Source organism: Fukomys damarensis, unplaced genomic scaffold (assembly GCF_012274545.1).
Source record: "Fukomys damarensis isolate Sample0158 unplaced genomic scaffold, DMR_v1.0_HiC HiC_scaffold_12, whole genome shotgun sequence".
NCBI lineage: Eukaryota > Metazoa > Chordata > Mammalia > Rodentia > Bathyergidae > Fukomys > Fukomys damarensis.
The window spans coordinates 19,721,805-19,742,221 of record NW_022900924.1 but is presented as its reverse complement, the minus strand read 5'-3'; the positions used below and the strand labels follow the sequence as shown (position 1 = coordinate 19,742,221).

General features: G+C 53.3%; 1 protein-coding gene across 7 annotated transcripts in view; it reads left to right on the top strand.

The window, feature by feature from the left end:
- Dhx37 (DEAH-box helicase 37) overlaps window positions 1-20,417 on the top strand; it is a 32,571-nt gene that overhangs the window by 7,441 nt on the left and 4,713 nt on the right. For 3 of the 7 annotated variants that reach the window (XM_010604292.3, XM_010604291.3, XM_033762476.1), the window contains exons 2-18: window positions 6,663-6,832; window positions 9,289-9,401; window positions 9,794-10,139; window positions 10,766-10,914; window positions 12,746-12,838; window positions 13,612-13,708; window positions 14,353-14,466; window positions 14,836-14,937; window positions 15,029-15,143; window positions 15,401-15,496; window positions 15,620-15,702; window positions 15,939-16,089; window positions 16,715-16,791; window positions 16,994-17,226; window positions 17,868-17,979; window positions 18,895-19,001; window positions 19,082-19,270. In XM_010604292.3, the coding sequence (XP_010602594.1) occupies window positions 6,663-6,832; window positions 9,289-9,401; window positions 9,794-10,139; window positions 10,766-10,914; window positions 12,746-12,838; window positions 13,612-13,708; window positions 14,353-14,466; window positions 14,836-14,937; window positions 15,029-15,143; window positions 15,401-15,496; window positions 15,620-15,702; window positions 15,939-16,089; window positions 16,715-16,791; window positions 16,994-17,226; window positions 17,868-17,979; window positions 18,895-19,001; window positions 19,082-19,270 (2,347 nt within the window). Of the gene's footprint in view, window positions 1-64; window positions 84-6,461; window positions 6,476-6,644; window positions 6,833-8,236; window positions 9,402-9,793; window positions 10,140-10,765; window positions 10,915-12,745; window positions 12,839-13,611; window positions 13,709-14,352; window positions 14,467-14,835; window positions 14,938-15,028; window positions 15,144-15,400; window positions 15,497-15,619; window positions 15,703-15,938; window positions 16,090-16,714; window positions 16,792-16,993; window positions 17,227-17,867; window positions 17,980-18,894; window positions 19,002-19,081; window positions 19,271-20,417 lie in introns of those variants that run through there. The other 4 variants (XR_776390.3, XM_019204571.2, XM_010604294.2 and 1 more) reach the window with 3 other exon arrangements.

Sequence of the window (20,417 nt, the reverse complement as noted above, 5' to 3'; positions counted from 1 at the left end):
TGCCCTGGGACGGGGCTGGGTTTCGGGCTAGGGGCCGCCTAGGAATGGGCAGCGGCGGGACAGCGTCCCAGGGAGGATCCGCCATTCCTCACGACCCAGGAGGAGGGCAGTGTTAGCCTAGTGTTGACCCAGAGTATGGGGGAAGCACCGCGTTTCCCTGCTCTGATACCCTGGCGTGCAGAATCTGGCCAGAAAATGCTACCCCTGCGTTGGCGATTTCAGCCCCGGCCCGGCCCATCTGCCCGGTGCCGGGCTGCTGGCCACCGTGTCCGACCCTCATTAGTGGAGCGCCTGACTCGGAAGTCAGTGCCCTCAGAGTTGCACTGAGGCGTGGCGCTTTGCCCTTGTGCCTCAGGGTTCCCATCTGTAAAATGGGACCCGTGGCGGGAGCCGCCCCACCTGCTGTCAGCTTGGGGAGTGGTAGTGTAGGAAACTATTTTGTGAATGAAACGAGAATCCCTTGAAATTGCATTGCAGAAGAAAGACTATAGAGCGGATGTGGCTTGGGACGGGCGTCAGCCCTGGTAATAGCGGCTGCAGCTCAGGACAATGGCTCTAAGAGGATAAACTGGGCCATCTGAACAGAGGGGCTGAGGGCTCTTAGACCCACAAAATTGGGGAAGGTCATCCATCACATCGCGTGTCCCCAGAACACCCATTGCTTTCATTAGAGGCCTCTCTGCTGGGCCTACCCATCTGCAGTTCAGTGGTTCTCAGGATTAAAAAAAAAAATCTTAATTATTAAGTTTATTGGTACATTTTAGGTATACAGTACAGTTACATTCATCATTGGGATCTTGTACCTTTACAGGATTTATCATCTTGGTTCTTACTTTTTCCCAATCTGTAGCACTTCCTGATCCTCTCCACCTTTTTCTGTTTACAAAGATACTGTTTCCAAGCCAGGGATTTAGCTCAGTGGTTCTGCCTCCTCGCAAGCATAAGGACCCGAGTTCGATCCCCAGTACCAAAAAAAAAAAAAAAGAGAGAGAAAGATATTGTTTCCATATTTTATCTTTTCACATATTTTTCTTTTCCCTTTTTACCTTTCCCCTACCCCTCTCACTTCCTCTACTCTTTTAGACCTTTTCTTCCTATTACACAATATCAGTTATACATTTTGATCCTTATTTACACCAGAGAAACTATTTGGTATTTGCACATGTGTGACTTATTAATTTCACTTAAGAATATGGCCTAAATGTGCATTCACTTAGCTATAAATAGTTGCTTATTCTTTATGGCTAAGTAGTACTCCATTTTATAAAAAAACCACATCTTCTTTATCCAGTCTCCAGTTGATGGGCAATTGGACTGTTTTCAAATTTTAGCTATTGCAAATTGTGCCACTATAAACTTGGGTGAGCATATATCGCTGTTGTATGAGTCTTTTCTTCTAGGAAGATACCCAGCAAAGGAATAGCTGGGTCAAATAGGACTTTTAATCCGAGTTGTTTGAGATATCTCCATATTGATTTCCACTATGGTTGCATCAGTCTGCACTCCCACATACAATGGAGAAAGGTTCCCTTCTCCCCATGTTCCTGCCAGCATTTGTTATTGGTTGATTTCTTGATAGCAGCCATTCCTACTGGGGTGAGATGGAATCTCAGTGTTTTCATCTGCATCTCTAAAATGACCAGTGATGTTGAGCATTTTTTTTGTCTATTTATTTGCTGCTTTTACTTCTTTGCGAAATGTCTCTTCATTTCAGATGCCCATTTTTCAATTGGCTCTTTATATTTGGGGGGGGTCTGGTTTTTTTTTAGTTCTTTATGTATTCTAGATAGTAGACTTTTGAGGAACAGTTGATAATTTTTTTTCCCACATTGTGGGTTGTCTCTTAGCTCTGTTTGTGATTTCTGTGGCAGTGCAGAAACTTTTTAAAAAGATGAGATCCCAATTATTGATTCTTTGTACTATTTCCCAAGCTATTGAGGATTTGTTCATAAAGTCTTTTCCTATGCCAATATCTTCAAGAATTCTACCTAACTTATCTTCCAGCAAGTTTAGTGTTTCTGCTAATATTTATATCTTTAATCCACTTGATTTTAGTTTAGTGCATGGTGAAAGGTAGTGGTCTAGTTTTAATCTTTGACAAGTTGAAATCCAGTTTTTCCAACACCATTTATTAAAGAGGTTATCTTTCCTCCAGTGAGGGTGTTTGGCTCCTTTGTCAAAGATGAGTTAGCTGAGTATTTCAGGAGTTGTTTCTGCATCTTCTGATCTCTTCCACTGATCCTTGGATCTATTTCTTTGCCAGTACCATACTGTTTTTATCACAATATCTTTGTAGTATAGTTTCAAGTTGGGGATTGTGGTACCCACTGTCATGCCTCTGTTGCCTAGAATCGCTTTAGCTGTCCTAGGTCTCTTCTGATTTTAAGTGAATTTTTGGGTTGTTTTCTCTAGTTCGGTGAAATATACTCTAGTTCTTGGATTTCAATAGGGATTGTATTGAATCTGTATAGCAGTTTTGGAAGTATGGCCATTTTCACTATATTAATTCTTATTACCCAGGAACAAGGGATGTCTTTCCATTTTCTTTTTTTCTTTTTTCTTTCTTTCTTTTTTTTTTTTGGTACTGGAGATCGAACTTGGGACCTTGCCCTTGCAAGACAGGAGGCAGAACCACTGAGGTAAATCCCCGGCCCTTCATTTTCTTATATCCTCTTCAATCTCTGTTTTCAGTGTTGTAGTTCTCAATGTAGAGGTCTTTTGTTTCCTTTTTTAGGTTGATTCATATAATTTTTTTTTTTTGGATGCTATTGTGAAAAAGATTGTTTCCACAGTTTCACTCTCAGTGAGTCTGTTATTTGTACAAGAAGGCTATTGATTTTTGAGTATTTACCTTGTATCCAGCTAGTTTACTGAATCTGTCAATTAAGTCTAGAAGTCTTTTGGTGGAGTTTTTTGGATCTTCTCTGTAGAGTATCATATCATCAGCAAATAATGACAGTTTCACTTCTTCCTTTCCTATCTTTATTGCTTTATTTCTTTCTCTTGTCTAATTGCTGTGGCTGATGTTTCTAAAACTATATTGAGCAGGAGTGGTGATAGTGGACATCCTTGTCTTGTTCCTGATTTTAGTGTGAAGGTTTTCAGTTTTGCATCATTGAATATGATGTTGGCTGTTGGCTTTTCATAGATAGCCTTTATCAGGTTGAGCTAAAATCCATCTATTCCAATTTTCTGCGAGGTTTTTATCATGAATGAATGCATGTTGAATTTTGTCAAATGCTTTTTCAGCATCTATTGAGATGATCGTATGGTTTTTGTCCTTGGCTCTGTTAATATAGTGTATTACATGTATTGATTTACATATGTTGAACCATCCTTGCATCCCTGAGATAAATCTGACTTGGTCAGGTGTATGATCTTCTTGATGATTTGCTACATTGTTTGCCAGTATATTATTGAGTATTTTTGCATCTGTGTTCATTAGGGAGATTGGCCTGTAGTTCTCTTTTTTGGTTGGGTCTTTCCCTGGTTTTGGAATCAAAGTAATACTTGCTTCCAGGAATGAATTTGGAAGTATTGCTTCATTTTCAATTTCATTGAAAAGTTTAAAGAGTAGTGGCAGTAGTTCCTCTCTAAATGTCTTGTAGAACTCAGCAGTGAAGCCATCAGGACCTGGGCTTTTCTTTGTTGGTAAATTTTTAATTACATTTTCCATTTCACTGATTGTAATTTGAGTGTTTAGAATTTTTATATCTTCATTCAACTTTGGTAATTCATATGTATCTAGAAATCTGTCCGTTTCTTCTGTATTCTCCATTTTATCAGAGTACAGGTTCTCGAAGTATTAATGATCCTCTGGATTTCTGCTAAATCTGTTTGTGACTTCACCATTTTCATTCCTAATTGCATGAATTTGAGCCTTTTCTTTCTGTTTTTTATGATAAAGTTGGCTAAGTGTTTATCTATTTTATTTATTCTTTTGAAAAACCAACTCTTCGATTCGTTGATTTTTTTGTATTATTCTTTTAGTCTCCATTGCCCTGATTTCTGCTCTGATCTTTATAATTTCCTCCCTTGTATGAAGTTTGGGTTTGTCTTGCTCTTCTTTTTCTAGGAGCTTAAGATTCACCATTAGGTTGTTTATTTGAGCTCGCTCTGTTTTCATAGTGTGGGCATTCACTGCTGTGAATTTCCCACATAAACCTGCTTTCATTGTATCCCATTGATTACTGTATGTTGCATTGGCATTGTCATTAAATTCTAAGAACTGTCTAGTTTCTTCTTTAATTTCTGCTGTGACCCATTAAGAGTGTTCAGAAGAGTGCCATTCAATTTCCATGTGTGTGAAGTTCTTACAGTTTCTTATGCTATTCATCTCTAGTTTAATTGCATTATGGTCTGATAATGTATATGGGATAACTTCAATTCCTTTGCATTTACATGTTCTATGAGCTAGCATGTGGTCTATTTTGGAAAATGACCCTTACGCAGCCGATTCTGATTTTATGGGGTGAAACACTCTGTAGACATCTATTAAATCATTTGTTCAAAAGCTTTGTTCAGTTCTAGTATTTTGTTGTTGATTTTTAGTCTAGATGATCTATTTGTGACAGTGGGGTATTGAGGTCCCCTCTACAATTGTATTAGTGCTTACTTTGTGTTTTATGTCCCTTAATATTTGTTTTGTAAAGTTGGGGACATTAGTGTTTGGTGCACATGTATTTATGATTGTTATCTCTTTGAGTTTGGATTGTTCCCTTTACAATGATGCAGTGACCTTCTTTGTCTCTCTTAATTAGTTGTAGCTTGAGATTTACATTGTCTGTGAATAAGATAAGCTACTCCTGCTTTTTTCCAGGTTCCTGTCTCATGGAGAACTGTTTTTCATCCTTCTACTTTCAGTTTATGAGTTTCTTTTTCAAGTAGGTGTGTTTCTTATATGCAGCATATTGTTGGATTTTGCTTCTTAATTCATTCTGCCAATCTATTTCTTTTGATTGGTGAATTGGGGCCATTGACATTGATAGTTATAGCTGATGTGTATTGACTTATCATTGTCATGTTATTTTTCTCCCTGTCCCTTTAAATTCTTACCTATTGGATTTGCTGTGTTGGGCCTCATGGAGTTGTGACCTTCATTGTCTTTCTCTAGGATATTGTTTAGAATTGTTTGGAGTGCTGGTTTGGTATTCGTGAAGTTTCTCAGGTGTTCTTTGTCATGAAAGTATCTTGTTTCTCCATCAATTTTGAAAGATAGTTTTGCAGGATACATCAGTATAGGTTGGAGGTTGTTTGCTTTTAAAGCTTGAAATACTTCTCTCCAGGCTATGCTTGCGGGTATGTGTTGAGAAGTCTGCTGTGATTCTGGATGGGCTTTCCTTTGCAAGTGATTTGTTTCCTTTCTCTAACTGCTTATAGTATTTTGTACTTCTGTTGGGTTTCCGGGATCTTGATTATTATATGTCTAGGTGTAGATTTTTTTTTAAATCATAACTACTTGGAGTCCTATATACCTCACATCTTTATGTCAAATGCTTTTGCTCTGCTTGGGAAGTTTTCTATCATTAATTCTGTGAACAGTTTTTTATGTTAGTTGTGCTTTCTCCTGCTTGTTGTTAGACTCCTATTACTCATATTATTCTTCTTTGCATCATCTAGGAGCTGATGGATTGATTTCTCATGGTCCCTTGCTATTTTTTAAAGATCTTTCATTTCCTGGTCACTGACCACCATCCTATCTTCTATATCTGATATTCTGTCTTCAGATTGGGTTAGTCTACTCTGTATAATTTTAATAGCATTTGTAATCTCCTGGATATCAATTTGAATCTGTTTCAAGTATTCCACTTTTTTCTTATATTGGACCTTCATGATTTCAGGGTGTTTTTGGTTCTTTAGGGTTTTTAAAATTATTTATTTATTTTCTTTTGTTTTTTGAGGCAAAGTCTCACTATATAGCCTAAGCTGGTCTCGAACTAGCAACATTCCTCCTACTTCAGCCTCCGAAGTGCTGGATGACTGGGTTGCACCTCCACATGTTCTCAGGGTTTTCATCCTAGGACCTCTTTCTAGCTTTGCAGGGACGTGAGTGCTCGCCCCTGGGGAGTCAGAGAATCATTGTGTTCTTGTTGGGAGGTGGAGTCTCATCAAGTAGCTCAGGGTAGCCCTGAAAACCTGGGTGTTGAGATTACAAGCACATCACCACATTCAGCTTCAGTCTTCTTCATTAGGGTCTGGGTCTCCCCATGCAGTGTGTGACACGAAGACCTACAGCTGAGCAGTGTGTTCAGGACCTGTCACCGCTCACATGGGCAGGTGGGGGGCTTGTGTCTGATCTGAGCCAGACGTAGCCTTGTGTGGGGGGCTGAAGCAGAGCATGAGGACAAGTTTACTGAAACGGTCCACACTGATGGCTTCCCAGCTATTTTTTTAGGCTTTTTTTTAAGACAGTCTCACAATGTAGCCCAGGCTGGCCTCAAACTCACAGCGATCCTCATGACTCAGCCTCCTGAGTGTTGGATTACATTTGTGTGCCACCACGCCCAGGCGCTTTCCAACTGTTACACTTAGAAGTTGCTGAGATGCGGGTGCATGAGTAGTAGTGCTCCTTGCATGCTCAGTGGCAGGAGGGAGGATGGCAGTGCACAGGGTCCTTGCCCCTGGCCTCCAGGATGGGGGATGAGGCAAGCATGTCCTTGCAGACAAGGACGTGCTGAAAGGGGTGGATGCCAGCAATGCACTTGTGCTGCCTGGAAAGAGGAAAAAGAAGACCAAGGTGCCACCCCTGTCCAGAAAGGAGAAAAAGCCTCTGACTAAGAAGGAGAGAAAGGCGCTGCAGAAGATCTTGGAACAGAAGGAGAAAAAGAGCCAGGTGGGCTGGGGTGAGCCTGAGGGCTCTGCTGTGGGTGCGTTCCAAGGAGGGACATGGTCTGCCTGCTCGCTGTGGTGCAGTAGCCACTCGTCGTGAGCACAGCTGTGCCATGGACTGCAGGAGCTGAATTGCAATTCGATTTGACTATGAGTTGTTAGAATTCCAGTAGAATTCTGTGGGTCCCAGGCTTTTGTGCCCTGTCAGGTCCGAATGCCTCATCTCTGGCAATCACATGCTTCTGGGTCTGCAGAGGCCAAATGCTTGCTACTGGGGAGTCAGCAAATTCAAATGGTCAATTTTTTAAAAATAATTTTGTGGTTTTTTTTGTTTTGTTTTGTTTTGTTTGAGAAAGGGTCTCACTATGTAGTTGAGGCTGACCTGGAGCTCACTGTGTAGCCCAGGCTGGTCTCAAACTCACAGCGATCCTCCTGCCTCAGCCTCCCAAGTGCACCACCATGCCCGCGAATAATTTTATGTTTTTAAAATCTTATTCTGGACAATTTTGGGGGAGATGGTACTGGGGATCGAACTCAGGACCTTGCACTTGTAAGTCAGGCACTATGCCACTGAGCTAAATCCCCAGCGCAGGATTCCTTAATATTTTTCTTTAAAGGAAAAATGTGGAGAAAAGTTCAAACATGCCCCAAGTGGCCAGGTGTGGTGGTGCATACTTATAATTCCAGCACTTGGGAGGCCGAGGCAGGAGGATCTTCAGGAGTTCAAGATCTGCCTGGACTGTGTAGTGAGACCCTATTTCAAGAAAAAGATGTGTGAAGAAGAGAGCAGTATGTTTGAGTCCCAGTAACAGTGTTTCTGCTGGCCCTGGCCCACGCTCAGCTGTGGGTCACTGTCCTGCCTCCTGAGAGGTTTGGACATAGATCTCAGGCAGTGTAAATCTCCTGCTTCCTTCCTGTGGTCACCATCACAGGTGACTGCTGTCTGTCTGTCTATGCAACACAAGGGTCTTCTGTCTCGGTTCTGGAGGTTGGAGGTCCAGAAGGTGCTGGCAGGCCCTGCTTCCGTGCCAGGCTCTGGGCAGCACCCTCCCTGCCTCTGCCAACACCTCTGGCTCAGGCTTCTTGGCTTATGGCCGAGTCACTGTCTGCCATGGTCTTCTGGGCGCCTTCTCTGTGTCTCCTACCAGAGGACCCAGGATGGTCCCCGAGACCCCATCTGGGGGGCTTCTCACATCTGCCCAGACTTAGCTTTTGCGGGACAGTCTGTTGGATGTAATATCTTATCCAGAAGCCATATAATTTGTATATTGAAAATAATCATCTCCTGAATAACCATAATACCATCAATGCATCCTTTTTCATTTTCTGGTGCAGGGTCTCGCTATGTAGTTCAGGCTGGCCTTAAACTCACTGTGTCGCCCAGGCTGGCCTCGATCTTGTGGTGATCCTCCCTCCTCAGCCTCCGGAGTGCTGGGATTACAGGAATGGGCGTGCATCACCATGCCTGCTTGACGTGCCCAAATGTGAAAAAGAACATCACATATCCAGTAAATGATCAAATTTCTGCTTATAGATGCGTCCTTCTAACTCCCCACGAAATCTGATGAAGAAACAGCGTTTGTCTCACTGGGTTTCTCAGTTCTACAGTTGACAAGTGTCGTCTCAGAGGCTAACACGGCCCCACCCCTCAGAACTCCTGTGAACTTGTATTTGGGTCTAGAACAGAGTTGTCCAGACTTGCTGGTTGCAGCCAAGTGGGGAGCCACTGGCATTGCATAGGCAAGGTGCTTAGGTGCTTAGCAGCACCCACAGTGCATGGAAGAAAAGCTCCCCAGCCGCAGGGGTGCAGCACTGAGGCTGGGGAACCCTAACGTAGAGGCCTCCGAGATGCAAGTTTGATTTGTGCACATAGGCAGGGTGTGCAGCCCCTCTACCAAGAACGCATCCTTGAAAGACCTGTATAAGGGCCGGGCGTGGTGGTGCACACTTGTATTTCCCGCACACGGGAGGCTGAGGGAGGAGGATCGCAAGTTCGAACCCAGGCTGACCAGCTTAGCAACATGGCAAGACCCTGTCTCAAAATCACTGAGAAAAAGGTGGAGGGTATAGCTCAGTACAAAGGCCCTGGGCTTGATGCCCAGTACCCCCCCAAAAAAAAAGAGAGAAGAAAGTGACTTGGCTTACACCCCACACGCTGCATTGTGCCAGGCAGTTTGGGGACAGTCATGGGCACACGAACGCAGTTGGCACTCCTGCAGGACAGCAGACAGCGTTGCATTCAGGTTCCCCTGCCAGGCGCCTGCCCCCAGCCGCTCTCCACCAGCACGCAGTGCCCCTGGGCCTGGTCTGCACCCGAGCTCTGTGCGGGGCCTTGGGTATCAGAACACAGGCAGTGGGGTTGCAGCTGCACTCTCCACGCAGAAGGGCTCTGAGCTCAGCATCTGGTGCCTGTGGAAGGGAGGGTCATGGGCCCCACGTCAGCCCCGCTTCCACCCCCAGCGAACTGAGCTGCTGCAGAAGCTCAGCGAAGTCCAGGCATCAGAGGCCGAGATGAGGCTGCTGTACACCACGTCCAGGCTGGGCACTGGGGGCCGCATGTACCACGCCAGAGAGTGAGTGGTCGCCTATTGTCTGCACCCGAGCCCCCAGGGCCGTGTCATGGGTCCTGTGACCTCTCGTGGGGTGGGGGTGGCTCAGAGGCTTCCGGGCCCCATGGGCCTCATCTAGACTTCCTAGCAGCCCCGGTGAGGGGCCAGCACAGTCACCTCAGGGGTACAGGGACCAGGGGGTGGAGGAGTGGAAGGGGAGAGGGGTTTCGGGATGTGAGGTCAAGGACAGTACCTGGCAGGTGACATTTGAGTAAAGCAGGCTGCAGGAAGTGGGCGGCGGGGGCAGCAAGTACAAAGGCCCTGGGGTAAGAGGAGCATGACATCTGGGTCCCAACCTGTGCTGAGGGCCAGCACAGAGCCACTTGGGATGTCTGAGGCTTCTGCTCTCCCGGCAGGAGGCCTGATGAGGTGGTGACCCCGGGCCAGGAGAGGATCAACAGCCTCAGTGGGGCCAACCGCAAGTGCTGCCACCAGCTGTCTGCAGAGGAGCCTGAGTCCTCGGAGGATTCAGAGCCTGATGAGGCCCCAGCTTTGGACTTGCCTGGGGCTGGGGACGCGGCAAGTGTGGGGCAGCCTCTGCCAGGCCCTGCTGTGCCCTCTGTGGACGAGAGCCTGGCGCCCCACAGCCAGCCCGCTGCAGCCTCAGCCCCAGCTCCCAGGAAAGCTGCTACCTCGGCCCTGCCTGGACCTCCCGCGAGGCCTGCAGTGTTCGTCCCCGTGCACCGCACTCCTGAGATACAGGTTGGTCACTGGGATCAAGAGTGTTGGTCAGCCCTCCAAGCAGTGGAGCAGGCCTGTCATCCCGGCTGCTGCAGAGGCTGAGGCAGGAGGATCTCAAGTTCCAGTCCTGCCTAGAGAGCTTAGCTGGAGCCTGTCTCTGGAATGTGTGAGGCCGCATTCATCCCAGCACCAGTAGAACACAGGTTCTCGTGTCGTGGATGGTTTGCATCCTCTCCTCACCTTGTGGGGTCCCGGTAACTGTCTCTCCCTGGTGGGGCCACCCTGGAGCCAGATGTACCTGTGTCAGCGTGCAGGAGACTAGGCTGGCAGCAGTGTCATCCCCTGTTGTCCAGGCCCCTGTTCTGATCACTGCACATGAGCTGGCTGCCGCCTTTTTGATTGATTGGTTGGTTGAGACAGGGCCTCACTATGTAGCCCACACTGGCCTTGAACTCTCAGCAATCCTCCTGCTTCAGCCTCCTGAGTGCTGGGATTACAGGTGTGTGCCAGTGGGCCCAGCATGGCTGCCATCGTTTAGGTGCCACCTAGCTCTCTGTGTTTTGTGTCTGTGGGGTCCCCTGCCATTCTGCGCACACGCATGCAGGCACACCCATCAGTCCCTGATCAGTGCGTCCTCCCTCCCCCAGGCCGAGCGGCTCAAGCTCCCAATCCTGTCGGAGGAGCAGGAAATCATGGAGGCGGTGGCTGAACACCCTATTGTCATCGTGTGCGGCGAGACGGGCAGTGGGAAGACCACGCAGGTGCCCCAGTTCCTGTACGAGGCCGGCTACAGCAGGTAGGGCCTGGGACAGCGAGGCTGTTGGTCCCTAAAGGTTGCTAAGAGCCTAGGGTTCTGGGGACAAAGTCCAGGTTCCATACTGGCTTCAGGTGCGCTGCCCTGGGCTGCGGTGCCCTCAGCCACGGTGTGGATGGCACCAGGACATCACGAGGTGCAGCAGGCAGATCTGCACACAGTGCTAAGGCCACAGCTGGCACCGGGAGTGGTGCTGTGGGCGTCCCCGTGCAGCCCCTCCTGGCCTTTGGGTCCGTGAGTGTTGGGGTCCCCAAGGCCACAGCAGGTTCCGTGGCTTGCGGAGAGAACTCGTGGTCACAGTGCAGGGACACAGCGTGGTCCACTGGGGAGCGGCCAGGGTGGAGGGAGGCATGTGTAGGCCACGCTTCTCAGGAGGCTTTGTGGGGGCTCAGGGCTTGCCCTGCTGGTGGGAGCCATGGCCCCTGAGCCCAGAGGGAAGCAGCGCTCCCTCCTGTTGGCACAGGCGGCCTGGCACCCACCTGGCTCTGCCCAGAGTGGTGACGCAGCCTGAGGCGGCCACCAACCCAGCAGGGCCGCATGTCTGCAGTGCTGTGTCATCCTGCGCATGGGTTCCTCCAGCCCTCCTACCTCGAGCCCAGTCCCTGCCTCTGGAGCCCTGGGGGTCAGGTATCAGCTGTTCAGAGGGGAGGGGGACAGCTGGGAAGAGGGACCAGGGGCTGCAGGGCAGTCTCTGCATCCTCTGCCTGCTGTGGGACCATGGGGCAGCTCTGCCCTCTAAGCCCAGCCTGCCCCGTAGAGCAGGAGGCGGGGTCCGCCTCGGAAGCTTGAACAGCACTCAACACCAGCTTCTAAATTTTACTTGTTTATTTTCTTTTTTTGTTGTTTGTTTTTTTGAGACAGGGTCTGACTATGTAGTTGAGACTGACCAGGAACTCACCATGTAGCCCAGGCTGGTCTCGAATTCACAGCGATCCTCCTGCCTCAGCCTTCCCAGTGCTGGGATTACAGGCGTGTGCCAACACACCCAGCTGTACTTGTTTATTTTCAATTTTTCTTTGTATTCTTTTTTTTGGTACCGGGGATTCAACTCAGGACCTTGTGCCCTATTTGTTTATTTTTTGGGACACGGTCTTGCTCTGCAGTTTGGGCTAGCTTTGAACTCGAAGTGATCCTCCTGCCTCAGTTGGTGCTGGGCTTCCGAGCTTACAGGCTATGCTACCACGCCTGGCTGAGCAGTGGTCCTGAAATGAACCAACCTGCCGCTGATCGCACAGAGACGCCCGCAGAACCTTGGATTTCCCTGCACTTTGCCTGTCACAGCGTCCCTCCCTCCCCCTCCCCATCCGAGCTCTGCAGTTAGATTCTGTTCTTATCCAAGCGCCGTGCACTGAGTGTGCTTTTCCCTGCTCCACTTCTCATTTCACCAAGAGCTTCTGATCTGGAAACCATGCGGATAGACAGGAAGAGTGCAGCGCAGCCCTGAGTCCTGCTGTTCTGCACCAGTCCCCGGGTTGTGTGACACCATGCGCTGGTCACTGCTGTGGCCCAGGGTAGCGACCTTCTGGTCTCTGCTCCCAGGCTCCATCCACGTTTACCCAGTTCGTCCTCCGTCACAGGTGGTGAAGCATCCAGCCTCATGTCACTTTCCGTCCCCGGCTTCCTCCTCTTGGAGACAGACTCTGGTGTCTCTTGCGCCCTGCTGTCCAGCGAGCGGCTCCTTTCTGCCGCTCCTGGCCACACTGCCTCACACTGTCCACTTCCTATCTCGTCCCTCATGGATCGTCGTCTATCAGAACCACAGATGCTGGGACTGGGTGTGGCCACATGGCTGAAGTGTTGTTTTCCTCCCCAGCGATGACAGCATCATTGGCGTCACGGAGCCTCGCCGTGTGGCCGCTGTGGCCATGTCCCAGAGAGTGGCCAAGGAGATGAACCTGTCACAGCGGTGAGGGCCTGCAGGCTGGGAGGGTGGGGTGGCAAGTTAGACCTCACGGCCTCCCCAAGCCAGAGCTCACATCACACGGGCAAAGCTCGGACAGAGCAGGTGGCCATGTGCAGGCAGCCACAGAGCCACTTAGAATTGCCAGGGTCCATCAGAGCCACAAAAGCCTCTCCTGGCAGTGAGTGCCCCCACTTGCTGGGGTGCACATTTCCTGTGTGTTTGCAGTGCCAGGGACAGGACCCAGGGCCTCTGCGCGAGCTACTTCTTCAGCCTTTTTTTATTATTTATTTTGAGGCAAAGTCTGGCCAAGTTGCCCAGGCTGGTTTTGAACTTGGAGTCCTCCTGCTTCAACCTCCCATGCTGCTGGGATTACAGTTGTGCACCGCCCCCCAACTTTCTCTTGTGTGTGTTTCTGTGTGCTGGGCAGAACCTGACCTTGCACATGCTGAGCACCTTCTCTGCTCAGCCACACCCCCATCCCCACATGTATCCCTTGACCATAAAATTCCCAGGCTCACTAGCAAGTGTAAAGAGTGCTGTGGTGGCCCTGCGTCCCCAGCTGCCTTGGTGGCAGCCCCAGTCTTCTGGCCCTTGACTGTGTCGCTGTCTACTCAGGGCTGCGAGGCTCTGGATGAAGGGAGGCCCTTCCTGCTCTCCTGACGAGGCTCTGCAGTCCCGGGGAGCACCCTCGCCTGTGGTGGAGGCACTGGTGCTGCCCTGGGTCGAGCCCAGCCTCCTCCACCCCCAGAGCTCAGAGCCCGCACCTGTCCCTGCAGGGTTGTCTCCTATCAGATCCGCTACGAGGGGAACGTGACCGAGGAGACCCGGATCAAGTTCATGACGGATGGTGTGCTGCTCAAGGAAATCCAGAGGGTCGGTGCCGTGCTGCATCACCACACAGGATGGTGTGCGTGGGAGAGTCTGTCACTGCTGTGGCCAGTGGGTGCCACCTGTGCTATGCCTGCTGCGGACCTGCGCCTTGTGCCCTGATCCACACTGTGGTGTCATCCTCCTGCACATGTGTTGGTGTGGAAGGGATGTCATGCAGGACAGCCACTGGGCGCGGCTCACTGAGGGAACCCATTAGACGTGGGCTTAGCTTCTCATGTGGCTTGGCTCAAGGGTCGGGCCCCACCAGACAAGTCCCTCCTCCCTGGCCGGCCCCTTGTCCCTCAGGAGCTTCTGAGGGCTCCGGGATGTGGCCAGCCAGCACACAGGGTGACGTGCAGGGCCCAGAGGGAGGCAGTCTAGCGAGCACACCTGCTCCTGGCTGGCCGCGTGAGGTCACTGGACCTCCTGGACCTCAGTGTTCCGGGGAACCCTTTCTGTGTGGCCTGTGCACCTGACTTTCCCATTCCCTGCCCAGCCCTGGCCCTGCTTTCCCATTACCAGCGATAGCCGTGCTCAGAGCTCTCTGTGGCCCCGGGCTGTGAGGTTGCTGTCCCCACCTCATAGGAGGAGGTAGAGGCAGGAGGGCCGAGGCCTGGGTGGTGGGCCTCACGAGACTCCCTTGCCAGGACTTCCTGCTGCTGAACTACAAGGTGGTCATCATCGACGAGGCCCACGAGCGGAGCGTGTACACCGACATCCTCATCGGCCTGCTGTCACGCATCGTGGCCCTGCGTGCCAAGGTAGCCACGGGCAGCTGGCTTGTGCCTGGAGCTGGGCTCTGCCGTGCAGTGGCTGGGTCCCCGCGACACAGTCGGACCCTGCAGTCCACTACGGCTGCCGCAGTCCCAGGCCCCAGCCGTCTGGGTCTCCCTCCTGTCACGGCCCACCTGGCATTCTTCCATTCCCATGTCCTTGTCCTTAAGGGCATCACATCCCGTCTCTTCGTGGTCTTGGATGTGCCTCTCAGGTCTGGCAGGGTCTGGTGTCCCTGGGCTGGGCGGGGCCCCCTCAGTCCTCCTGTGCCCCGAAGGCTTCCGTGAGCTCAGCTCTGGGCACGTGACAGCCCCTGGATGGCCGCGCCCTGAGAGCCAGAGCCCTGTCGTCCTCAGAGGCGGCGGCCACTGAAGCTGCTGATCATGTCGGCCACGCTGCGGGTGGAGGACTTCACACAGAACCAGCGGCTCTTCGCCCAGCCGCCGCCCATCATCAAGGTGACCAGGGCCTAGCATCCCGCTGGGGAGAGGCCGGGCTGGGGTGGCAGGGAGGGGCCGAGGGGCCGAGCTGTCGGGTGACTGCCCGCAGGTGGAGTCACGGCAGTTCCCGGTGACCGTCCACTTCAATAAGCGCACGCCGTGGGAGGACTACAGTGGCGAGTGCTTCCGAAAGGTGTGCAAGATCCACCGCATGCTACCCGCAGGTGAGGCCCTTGTGGCATCAGGACAGGCCTGGTGTCAGCGTGCAGCACCTGGGCCGAGGTGGAGTCCGCTCAGCCTCCAGCCCCAGAGCAGGGCAGAGGCATTGCCCAGGGGCACCTTGGAGCTGTGCACCACTGGTCCCGTGCTGCCAGCATCCTGCTGCACCCGTGTCTCCGTGGTCCTGACTCCTGGTTGTTGCTGACTCTGCTAAGTGTTTGCTGAATGAGTAATGGATGATGCGGGGTGGTTCTTTCTACAGGCGGCATCCTGGTGTTCCTGACAGGGCAGGCGGAGGTGCATGCCCTGTGCCGCAGGCTCCGGAGGGCCTTTCCCACCTCCAGGTCACAGCCACCAGGTAACTGAGCCCCTGGGCACTGGTGGGCCTGTCCCATCCCTGGGGTCAGCATTGCTGCAGCCTCGCTCAGAGTGCGGTCGCCGCACTGCCCTGGGCGTCTTCCTCCAGCGCTCACCTTTGCAGGTGTGGGGGAAGACAAGGACTCTGCCGAGGAGATGCGGAAGTTTAAGAAGTCTCGAGCAACGGCCAAGAAGGCTCGCGTGGAGGTACGCAGAGGGCGCTGGGTGGTGCTGTTGGAAGGGTTAGGTCAGAAACGCGGCTAATGTCCTGGGACACCGGGCAGCCCGCCCGGCAGGATTGGAGCTCGAGGTGCAACTGGAGGGCAGGCCAGGCCCATGAACCTGAGCCTGGGGATCCCTGAGGAAGCACCCGCCCAGTGGCACAGTGCCCCCCCTCCCAGGCACAGCGGGGTTCACACCAGCCCCTGTCCTGTCGCCTGCAGATGCTGCCCCAGATCAGCTTGGACAGTTACTCAGTGCTGCCAGTGGGCAAGGCAGATGAGGACCGGGAGGCGGAGGCGGACGACGAGGAGGCCCTGGGCTCCGACCTGGACCTGGACCTGGACCTGGGTGACGACGCCAGGGCAGATGGAGGTGCAGCCCCACCCTCCGCACGCAGCTGCTATCCCTGCCACGGGGACAGTGCGGCCCCAGTTCCTGCCCACAGCAGCCGTGTGTGGCTCCTCGGCTGCTGGGCGGAGCAGTGGGCTCTGGGCAGGACCCCAGTAGGGTCACATGGAGGGTCTTGGGGTCCCCTGTGCGGGAGCAGAGCCTGATGTGCAGCCTCCTGCCTATGCAGCTGGGCCTAGCCCCTCGCTGTTTGGCATAGGCCGAGCCCAGTGGTGTTGGCATGTGGAGCCCCAGCTACCAGGAGGCTGAAATGGGAAGTTCTCTTGAGCCCAGTAACTGGGGACCAGTTTGGGTAACATAGCGAGACCATGTTGTAAACAGAAGGAATACAGAAGAGAATTCTGTGATTTTTGCATCCAGCTGGAGCCCACGAAGCAGCCAAGGCTCGTGGCTGTGCAGGCGCCGCTGGTCCCCAACTGCCAGCAACTGGGACAGGGGCCTCAGCTGGCTGTGGGGTGTCCGACACCTGGGGCCGGGGGCAGCAGTCACAGTGCGCACCCCAGACAGTGTGAGGCACCCCAGGGCGGTGGTGGAATCGCCCCAGCGTAGCTGCTGTGGGCCCAGGGTGCCAGCATCTCTGCCACTGCAGGTGAGCGGCCGGACACCTCGCTGCCCCTGCATGTGCTGCCACTCTACTCCCTGCTGGCTCCCGAAAAGCAGGCGCAGGTATGGCCCACGGGCAGCCCAGGCACCCTCCCTGTCCGCTCCGTCTACCACTGACCCGGGCTGGGGTGCTGCGGAGGAGAGACCTCCCCATGTGTGGCCGGGTGGGGGCGGCTGGGTGGCTCCAGCCCTGGCCAGTGTCCCTGCCCTGCCCCTCGGCCCCCAGCGCTCTGGACCTTGCTGCTTGCTTCCCCCTAAACCCCAGGTCTTCAGGCCTCCCCCGGAGGGGACCAGGCTGTGTGTCGTGGCTACCAACGTGGCCGAGACGTCCCTCACCATCCCCGGCGTCAAGTACGTGGTGGACTGCGGGAAGGTCAAGAGGCGCTGCCACGACCGCGTCACCGGCGTGTCCTCCTTCTGCGTCACCTGGATCTCTCAGGCGGCTGCCGACCAGCGGGCGGGCCGAGCGGGACGCACAGAGCCCGGCCACTGCTACAGGTGGGCCCCGGCCCCACTGCGCCGGCTGTGCCACACTCCCTGTAGAGCCGGCGGTTGGCCACCCTGCAGAGCAGGCCCTGCGCAGTGCCACTTCGTTTGTCACCAGCTTACGCGAGAGGTCACTCACCCCCTCCTCAGACACAGTTCTCTCCCTTGCTTTCCAAGACTTTAAACTGCTCTGTGGTACTGGGAATTGACCGCGGGACCTTTGTTAAGCTCCATCCCCAGCCCTTTCTATTTTTGAGACAGGATCGCTTCTCGGCCTTTTGGCTAAGATCGAGTGTATTTTTGAGACAGGTCTCACAAAGTCCCCACCTTGCCCAGCTTGGGCTTCAGCTCGGCCCTCCCGGCTCTCTCCCAGAGTGTTGGGGTTGCTGCTCGCTGGCCTCCTCACGTCGGTTTGTGAGTGCTCCTTAGGTGACGTAGGTGTTGGCGCTGCCGACTCTGCTCCCGGCCTTGCTGCTGTTCATTTCCATGCTGTTTAAGGCACTGGACAGGAAACCAGAGAAGACAGGGAGGGGACGGGGAAGCAGTGCCATGGCTGGCACCACGCGGCCTGTCCCGTCTTAGCCCGACTCAGCTGAGGAGGACCAGGTGGCAGGCAGGGCGTCTCTGAGCTCACGGCCGCGTGTCTGCCCCAGGCTGTACTCCTCTGCCGTCTTCAGTGACTTTGAGCAGTTCCCTCCTCCGGAGATCACCCGGAGGCCGGTGGAGGACTTGGTCCTGCAGATGAAGGCTCTCAATATCGAGAAGGTCAGTGGTTGTCCCCATGGGGTCCCTGCTGCCTGCTGACGCGGCGGCCTCTGGCGGGGCATGGCGGTCTCCCGCTCCACCATGTTCTCCTCAAGGCCCCCCTTGGGCCCCTGGGTCCCAGCCAGGCAGAAGGTCCTACCAAGTCCAGCCTGGCCAGGACTTCATCCTCTGAGTCCATCCTCGGGTGGAAGAGGCGTCCTGAGCCTGTGATGGTCAACCTGGGTCTCGGTCCCTCTCGCTCCCTGGGATGCATCATACAACCTGAAGGAAGAGAGGTTTATTTGTCCAGCCCGTGGTCAGCTGACTCTAGGCAGAAGCAGCATGGCAGAGGGGCCTGGCGGAGGAGAGCCGCTGTGGCATGGGGGACAGGAAGCAGAGGGGAAGAGCTGGGAGGGAGGTGCCCCTTCCAGGCTCCGCCCAGGGACCCTTCCAGCCCGGCCCCTCCTAACAGCACATTCAGCCCCAACTGTCCTGCCCTGGCTGACCTCCCCAGGGAGTGGAGCAGCCCAAGATTCATCTCCTTCCACACTCAGGAGTATTTGGGGCCATTCTGCATTTGAACCATTACACGGTGACGTGCAGAGCATCCCCGATGATGCTGACGGCGTTGGTGCCCGTTCTCCCCCTGGGGTCTCTGGTGCCGTCACCACTTGCAGAGAAAGGCAGCCGACTGTGGTCGTGTGAGTCGGTGCCAGGCTTGGCATGCAGTCAACACAGAGGAGGGGTCCCTGGTGTCCCTGCCCAGCCGGGCTCTCCTGCGACCCACGGGCCCTGGCACCAGCCTGCAGCCCCAGTGCACTCCTGGGTGCCCAGGTGGACCAGTGTCAAGTGCATGCAGGGGCTTCTACCCACTTCCTGGCTGCCCAGCCCTGTGCTGGGGTGCTTACTGGTCCCCGCCTCCTCCTCTGATCCCAGGTCATCAACTTCCCGTTCCCAACTCCGCCCTCCCTGGAGGCCCTGGTGGCAGCTGAGGAGTTGCTGATTGCACTGGGGGCTCTGCAGGTGCCCCCAAAAACACAAAGGCAAGTGGGGTTGGGGGAAGCAGGGCTAGGCATCACCCCACCCCGGGGCGCCCGCCCACCGCAGCCTCCATCGTCCTCAGGGTGAAGCAGCTGCAGAAGTCGCGCCTGAGCTGCCCCATCACGGCTCTGGGCAGGACCATGGCCACCTTCCCTGTGGCACCCCGCTGTGCCAAAATGCTAGCACTCAGCTGCCAGCACGGCTGCCTGCCCTACGCCATCACCATCGTGGCCGCCATGACCGTGCGCGAGCTCTTTGAGGAGCTGGACAGGTGCGTGGGCCCTGCGCCGCCCCAGTGGTGACGGCGATCACCTCAAGGTGTAGGGGTCACGAGGCTGAGTCAGGGATCCTGGTATCAGGTCACTGATTCCAGAAAGGGACGCTCAGTGTGAGGCCACCTGACACAGCAGACTGGGCGTGGTGGCACCACCTGCCATCCCTGCACTCTAGGAGGCTGATACAGGAGGATCGCAGGTTCAAGCCCAGCTTGGGCAACTTCGTGAGACTCTGCCTCAAAAATAAAAATTAAAAGGGGCTGAGGATCTAGCTCAGCACGAAGGCCCTGGGTTTAGTTCACTGTACCGCAAGAATAAAGCCAGGCCTGGTGGCGCATGCTTGGAACCTCAGCACTCAGGAGGCTGAGGCAGAAGTATCGCCTCAAGTTCAAGATCAACCCAGAGTAAGGAGTGGGACCCTGTCTCAAAAACAACAACAAAGATATTTAAAAAAAAAAAAACAGACGAAATGTTGGGAAGAACTGTTGACTTCAGTGCCTGGCCTTTTCCGAGGCTCCCTGAGGATCCCTGAACACCTCTGCGGTGTTGGGATCGTGCACGTGTCCGTGGGATGTCGCACGCTGGCGTGGCTGTGGCAGGGTCTTCTACATCCCATGGGGACTGCGTGGCCTCCTGGCTCAGCCATCTCATCAGTGGGATTTACTGAGGAAACCTGCTGCTGCAGACAATGTCTCTCCTCCCGTCCCCACTGCCGCCCCGAAGGCCTCCCCAACAGCTCCCATGGCACTGAGCCCAGCCGAGGCTGCTCTGATGTAAACTGAAGTTTTCCCTCATGTTCAGTTTTCACAACTGTGATCTCTGTGCCCCCACCAGTGTCCCCCTCCCTAAGAGAATCTGCTGCACCAGGCATCAGCCCTGTGCAGTCTCCCTGCGTGGCCCGGGGCAGGTGACTACACCTCTCAGGGCCTCAGTTTCTCTTGAGCAACATGGGGCCAATGCAGATGGACTGTCATTGGCTCTAAGTTAATTCTTGCAAGCAAAGCTCTCAGCCACGGCTGACCCAGCCCCGTAACTAGGTTTGGGTTTGGGAGACACTTCCCAGCTCACCCAGTGGGCTCTGCTGACAGCTTGTGGTTTTTCTTTTTCTTTCTTTTTTTTTTTTTTTTTTTTTTTTTTTTGTTT